This window comes from Crinia signifera, chromosome 19 (genome assembly GCF_055691185.1).
Source record: "Crinia signifera chromosome 19, ASM5569118v1, whole genome shotgun sequence".
Lineage (NCBI taxonomy): Eukaryota > Metazoa > Chordata > Amphibia > Anura > Myobatrachidae > Crinia > Crinia signifera.
In genome coordinates this window covers 109413247-109420919 of record NC_139226.1, presented here as the reverse complement: position 1 = coordinate 109420919, position 7673 = coordinate 109413247, and the positions used below count along the sequence as shown (strand labels likewise).

Below are 7673 nucleotides of genomic sequence, written 5' to 3'. Positions count from 1 at the left end.
GCGTGTCTAGTTCCATATATGGAGAGATTGTGAAAAGAGATTGTGAACGTGGCACCTAGAAGCGTGTGTACAGCTACAGTATATCTGAGAGAATTCTTATAAAATGACTTATATACAAATGTAGATGAGTCCAAAGCAGTTAGTAAGAGATTCTATACTTGGTAAAGTGCTGGGAAATGGTGCTGATGATTCAATATAAATGTATCTATCTCTCATTCCTTTTTTCCCAAAAAATGTAACAGTGTAATGTGGGCTAGGTGAAATGAGGGAGATTGCTAGACTAATGAGGGAGAGAGGGAGATTGCTGCTATTTCAGGGAGTCTCCTGCAGAATGCAGGAAAGGAGGTAACTATGCCTTATACAGGTTGAGTATCCCTTATCCAAAATATCCCTTATCCATAGTTTCCAGAATGTTTTTTTTTTGCTAAGAGCACTACTGGGTACATCTGTAATGCACTACTGAGGATATGATATGTAATTGGCACTAAATATGTCTCAAGGAGCCCATACACGGTCCGTTGTGTATGGCTCCGTTCTGTACTATGCGATGCGCACTCCCGCGCATTACATAGTACGGTACAAAAAGTATGTGCTGCACTTACTTTTTGTACTAGCTATACATCGGATCGGATCGCAGTGCATGCACACTGCATGCACTAGGCATGCGATCCGATCCGATGTGTGCTGTTAACGGACCGATTAACGGACCGTGTATGGGGGGCATAAGAAAATGATTGATTGGCATTCATATTCAGTGCCTGAGATAGTACACAAACTTTGTTTCATGTTTTTGAAACCTTGTTTCATGCACAAATAAAATATTTTTGTGTGTATTTCATGTGTTTGATGTATTTAAACGGCATAAATGCAAGATGCCTCAAGATACCTCACTGAAATATGAAAATATTCCGAAATACAGAATAATTCCTTTATCCAAAATTATTTTGGTCCTAAGCATTTTGTATAAGAGATACTGCCCTGATACCCTGCTGGCTGTTTGAGCCTGGTGCTGGTTTTCAAACTACGGGGGACCCCTACACCTTTTGCCCCGCGTATTTTGAGAACCAGGGCCAGGCCAAGATCCCGGTGCTGGTGTCCGAAATTCAGGGAACCCCCATCTTCTTTTCCCCCCTGAATTTCTGGCACCAGGACCGGCTCTTGAACTCGTGGCCTTTAATTGCCGGGCGGGGGGACCACACATCATTTTTTTAAATTATTTATTCAGTTTTTTACACAATGAAGCCTGCACAGATCTGACTGATTCATGCAGGCTTCACCCAAATATGCCTGGAAAATGAGGAGTGTTTTCCAGCCATATTTTCGGGTCAATTACCGGCCGTATATTACATACGGCTTGCTAGTAAATTGGGAATCACCATTCGACTGAATGGTGATTCCTAGCCGTATTCTTTTGATGGCGTATGCATTCGTATTCCTGATTAGGAATACGAATATGCCTGTCACAAGAATACAAATTGTTATATATCGGCCATTGTACATTTTTAAAATCTGAATTTACGGCCGTGTACAGCCACAAATGACTACATATAGGAGTATTTGTAACCATTTATTCGTAGTAAATTTGCCCCAATATATTTATTACAGATCAATGTCACATTAACATGGTGGCGAGGAATGGTAAGGAACCTCCATACATATCTGCATTACCAGTAGATTGGGGTACCACATTATGTGTAACACATTTGTGATACTGGAAGTATTTCCATTTAAAACAATAGTATTACTTAATAGAATATTATCAGTATATCATATTGGTAGTTTTATTGATCACGGCCCCCACAAGCCTTAGTCTACTCTAGCCCTAGTACTGATGTATTCCCTGAAATGATAAGCATGGATAGTGTTTGTGCTCCGGTTATCTAAAGCCGCGGTGGCCAAACCAATAATTAAGAACTCAACCAATACTGTAGTTCATGTTTTCCAGGACACTTGTGGATCTGTATAATGTGACAGAGTAATATAGAACAAGGGCCGCATAGGCTCGAGTGTATTTAAGAGCCTGTGAATTTGTGATTGTTAAATAAAGCTATTGAAAAGATAGGATAAGGCCAAAGGAAATCTCAGGTGAGTGGCAGTTAGATCTGCCAATCAGGTAGCATAGGGGCGGCAGCTTAGAGAGGGGTACATATAGGCAAGTGGATAGGAAGCAGTAGTGCAGTGCATTACTGGGAGTTGACCCATGAGTCTTTGCACAAGAGGTCAAAGGCTGAGAAGCCTGTTCTGAGTTCTGATTGGTGGAGCTCATCACATGCTTCTCAGGCCCAGCAAACCCTTTCATGACAGCAGCAGCGGACTCATCATGCGAGGGTTTTAAATCATAGGCAGCGGCACCTGTGAGGTCTCCTAGAAACATTTATATATATATTGCTCCCCCACCCTTTGACCAAGTTTATACTGCCTTTACTGGCTTTTACTCTGTGATTTGACAGTGTAATATTCTCCCGTGCAGTTTGCGGCCAGTCAGGACAAGTGGGAGGGGGCTCCCCTGTCTAAAGTGACCCGGACCCCTGAAGGATTTATCTGCCCCTGCTGTGTTGTCCATACCTGAACTAGAGCATTATTTCTCAACCTGTGGAATATATAGCTTAGGTAGTGTAGTTCTCTGATTTATAGTAAAAATTAAACGAATGGAAAACATAGATTACAGGATATAAGTGAGTGAATGAGTGACCCATATATCAGAAAAGCACCACGGATTATTATAATGAGATAAACTTCAGAAATCAATTCATTATCAGAACATTTTTAATTACATGCAATCAGGACACACTGTGCATTGCTGAGTTGTATTTTATTTACAGAATTCAAAAAGTGCGCACACAGCTTTTACACTTCCACAGCTGCAGATAGAAACAGTCTCCATTCAAGTATTGCCCCAATAGTGTACAGTACTTGACTCTATTAGAGTTTAATAACAAGAAGACACCCTGTATACAATATCATTAGAAGATAATTGTCAGATAATAGTCCAATAAACCTCTGAAGAAACACTGGTAGTATTAGCAGATTTTATATCACCCTGGAGACAAAGCTTATTATAAATATCTGAGGCGACTCTAACCTGCCCATTCTTGGACTAACTGAAAAGAGGCAATCAAGTCACAACAACATTTGCAATTTTCTTAGACAATAACAAGCATCCTTTATATATTATAAGTTACATCAGGTGACTTGTGCAGCAGTCATAGGTCAATGGAAAGAAGACTCAGTTATCAGTGGAAATTCCCCTATTGATGAAATCTTGGATCTTGTCTCGGACATCTTGCTCCAGAACATCCATCTGATCCTGCATGCTGACAGTATACTGGCTCAGTTCCTTCTTCATGTCCTCCACTTTCTGCACAAGTTCCTTGTTCAGGCCATCTGCGTAGGGGACAACTGTGTCTTTAAACTCTGCGATCTTCTGCTCCATCTGCTGGTTCATCGTGGCCAGGTAGGGCTCCAGTGTCTGTCTTACACCTGTCATATCCCCATTGAGCTTGTCTCTTAGTTGGTCAGCATAGGGGTACAGTTGCCCTTTCAGCTGTACTGTGAATTCCAAAAGTTGGCTTTCCATCTGGTCTACCTTCTTCCTCATCTGGACCTCCATGTTCCTCATCTGTTTGCGCAGCGCATCCTGCATTTCCTCAGCATAGGGGGTCAGGCTTTTTGAGAGCTCCTGTAACTGTTGATCTATGTTATCTTTTACTTTATCAGTGATGGGTTTCAGCTGCTTCCTCAGCTGCTCTACATTGTTGTCTATTGTGACTCCTAGTTCTTGATAAAATGGGACCAGTGACACCTGTATCTGGTCAGCATTCTGTCGGATGTTGGCTTCCAGGTCCTTAGTTGCAGACTTCAGCTGCTGGCTGACCACCTGAATGTTTTTGTCCAGTTGGGTGCGAAGTTCTTCTGCATATGGAGCCACTTTTTTCTGAAGCTCTTCTACGTTCCTGCTCAGCTGCTTTTGAACCTCATCTGCGTATGGGGACAGCTTGACCTTCAGCTGCTCCAGCTCCTGCCTGATCTGCTCTCTCAGCTTGTCTGAGTCTTGTGTCAGTTGCTGTTGAATCTGCTGAGCAAAGGGAACCAACTGTTGCTGAAGTTCTCCTGCATAGAGGTTCACGCTCTTCAGGTTCTTCTCAATGAGAGAACTGTGGAGGAAGAGTGAGAATGGGTTACTACATGTAACAGGATCAGTGGTCATTTAATGTTTATCTTGGCACAATTAGGAAAACCGGTAGAAGTGTGTATCCTTCCTAAAAATAACATATTATTTATTGTATTCATACTGGTCACGTCCCCGTCTGGATCTACCCTGGGCTGATGGACACTATAGGATATGGAAAATGCTACCAATGAATATGTATGTGCCGGGGCGTTTGAGCACCTTTTTCCTTTAGTAAACCCTGCCCTATAGCTTTTAATAACATATGTTGCCAGATTTCACACTAGACCCAAGCGTTCCCCATACTGAATGTCCACCTCCCACATGTTAGCTGCTAATCCATGTTTCATGTAGCCCCATTGGGGGAGGGTTTGTGAGTGTAGTTGTTGTGTCTGCAGGAGAGGTTGGGGCGACTTGCCTACATGGTGTGTGCTAGGAAGCTGCAGCTACAGAACCAGGAGACCAGAATCTGAACCAACAGTAGCACTACAGTGATGCATAACTACCATCACCACAGAGGCTGAGGGCAGTTGTTAAGGCAGTGAGGGGTAGGGGGATCAGTCATGATGTGCCTAGAGGTGGCCTTACTCCTAAATTTACTTACAGTATGACAACATAGATACAATTTTATTGGTAGGGGTCAGCCCTGTTCCTTGATGCCCTCACACCCTGCTGACTTACTTTAGCTGCTTGCTGATGTCAGACTGCTGAATCTGCTCCACAGTGCCCTTCGTGCCGCTGGTCAGCTGGCTGAAGTAAGTCCAGAAGGCGTCAACCACCTGATCAGTGCTGACTTCAGCCTGAGATCCTATAACAATAAGGAAAGAACTTAATGCATATATATATATACTAAATTTTATTTCTTTACAGTGCTCTTTAAAGGAGAAACTAATTAACATAATGTGATGTAGTTGGCATTCCATTTGGGACAGTTGAAATACAGGCACTGGAAAGAAGACCGGCGCTGGAATCCCAAGACCGCTAAGGCCCCTTTCACACACACCGGCAGCCGTCGGGTGGCGAAACCCGGTACGGCCAAGAAGCCGTGCTGTACACAAGAGTTTACAATGGTCGGGTTGGCCACAGCCGTCGTTTCCAGTGATGACATCCGGCTGCAACCAGGTGGCTGGGCTGTGGTCGTCCCGTGTGAATTGACACACTCCTGTCCATTGTTAACTACTGTGCACGGCTTTTGGCCGTGCAGGGTTTCGCCGCCCGGTGTCAGCCGGAGCGTGTGAAACCACCCTTCCAATACCGGTGCCTGAATCTCAACTGTCAGCATCAGGGCCGGTGCAAGACCCCGGAGCGCCCCAGGCGAGTCGGGGTGGGGGCGCCCCGGTGCCCGGGGGGGGTGTACCTGTCCTGCGGCTGTGTATATAAAGCTTGTGGCGGCGGCAGCGGGGGGTCCCTGCAGTCAAGAAATAACGAGCGCTATCCGCCTGGCTACGCGGAAGCGCTTCTGTTGTGAAAACACTGGCCGCACGGCGCACGCTGATTGGCTGAATCTCATCCAATCAGCGTGCGGCCAGTGTTTCCACAACAGAAGCACTTCTGCGTAGCCAGGCGGATAGCGCTCATTATTTCTTGACTGCAGGGACCCCCCGCTGCCGCCGCAAGCTTTATATACACAGCCGCAGGACAGGTACCCCCGCGGCACGGGGGGGGGGGTGCGAAATGCCGCCCTCCAGTAGCCGGCGCCCTAGGCAAATGCCTAGATTTGCCTAGTGGTGGCGCCGGCCCTGGTCAGCATCCCGCACATAGACAGTAGGTTAGTATTAACCCACTGTATCTCTGTGGGTTGTATCTATGAGGGTTTTACTACTTGTTTCTACTCTGGCTTCCATTATTTTTTCTTGTTTTACTGCTTCCTCTATTACCCCATTTCTCATGCACCCACAGACACTTATCTAGCCATGTATGTACTAACCTGTGACTGCGCACAGAACAAGTGCCAGCACTGCCACTTTCACCAACATGTTCTCAGTGGAAGGATGGAGACAATAATGAAGTACGGCAAATCTGCATAAAGGAATAGGTACAATGAGAAGAATTGGCGCGGAGAGTCTATATCTGTAGTAAGACTTAGGGCCCGATGTTTCAGTTATCAGGCTTTTATTATAGTATCATTTCTTATTAGGGCAGATTGTCGCAATAAAAAAATGCTGAGTGCTGAATGCTGGGTCCGAATCCAGCCCCGTTTTTCAATGGTGGGGGTCTGCACATGCGCGTGTAGTTTATGCAGGGCCACCAATAGGGGGGCGCTGTGGGTACAGCTGTTCTGGGCCCGTGCTTCTGGAAGTGCCCGGGCACCTAATTTTGCCCACCGCAACTCCCCCCCTACTGCCTCCACTGCACTGAACAAAGCAGGTCACGGAGCGCAGACGTATTCAATCCAGGACACCGGCAGCCAATTAAAATGCTGCACCGGGTTTTGAGCCAGCAGACAATCAGTGTGGCTGCCGGCACGTTAGCTCTGATTGGCTCACCAGCCAGTGCTGCATTTTAATTGGCTGTCGGCATCCTGAGTTAAAGAAGCCTTTGCTCTGGGACCTCCGGGCTGCAGCTCAGCGGAAGAGGAGATGGGGAGCAGGAGCTGGGTTAAATTCCCGATGGCAGCCCTGAGTATATGCACATGTGCAGACCCCCTGTGCGAATGCCTCTGACGAGTATCACACTTGCTAAGGAGATCGCATGGGCAGGGGAGGGAGGGGGGTGACTAGGGGGTGGCATCAGGGTGAACGCCCAGCATTTTATGGGCATCCCCCATAAAACACTGGGCATTCCTGTGGGTATGCAGGCTTGCTCGGGGCGGGCCGCTGGCATCACATGACATCAGCGCCCACCCCGTATTTGGCGATCAGTGGCAGAAATAAAAGTCAGTTTAGACTGACTTTTATTTCCAAGGGGAGAACCATTGAATGATTTCTCTTCCCTCCGGCCCCATGCGAGGGGATGTGTTCTCGTACACACCCCCTCCCATGCTAGCGAGGGGATGTGGTTGGCGTGGGCATTGGGGGGGGCGGGCATTCGGCAGGCATCACTGACCTGTTTGCTAGGCTGCGAGTATACGCTGCCTAGCGAACATCTGAATCAGGCCCTAAGTCCCTCCATAACAGAAATACTTAAAACTCCAAACATTACACATTAAGGATACAATGTATTATTTATTATTGACTTCATATCATTTATTACCAGATTGCTTGATAAATACTCAATATATCTGAATTTATATAAAGTATAAAGTCTTTCCCCTCTGGCTTCATCGAGCTGTGAAACACTTTACTGTAACCTAGAATTTCCCAATCTCATTACAGGCCAGGTTTTACGGATATGCATGTTTAAGTCTAGATGGGTTAAGTAAATGGACTTTAATGGCAGAGTTTGGGAACATCTCCTTTAGCCTATAGACTACAGGGGCTATTGTCATCTGAAGAAGCTGCCAGCCAATAGTGATCGAGCTTTTGGACAGATAACCTTTTCGGAACTTGGTAAAAAAAGGCCAGGG

At 45.9% G+C, this 7673-nt stretch overlaps 1 protein-coding gene across 1 annotated transcript in view; it reads right to left on the bottom strand.

Annotated features, from left to right (window-relative positions):
* Positions 1 to 2795: 2795 nt before the first annotated feature.
* LOC146042893 (uncharacterized) overlaps positions 2796 to 7673 on the bottom strand; it is an 8135-nt gene continuing 3257 nt past the window's right edge. The window contains exons 2-4 of the mRNA XM_083163173.1: positions 6096 to 6187; positions 4850 to 4976; positions 2796 to 4154 (exon numbers count right to left, since the gene is read on the bottom strand). Coding sequence (XP_083019299.1) covers positions 3227 to 4154; positions 4850 to 4976; positions 6096 to 6144 — 1104 coding nt within the window. The 5' untranslated portion in view covers positions 6145 to 6187 and the 3' untranslated portion in view covers positions 2796 to 3226. The remainder of the gene's footprint in view (positions 4155 to 4849; positions 4977 to 6095; positions 6188 to 7673) is intronic.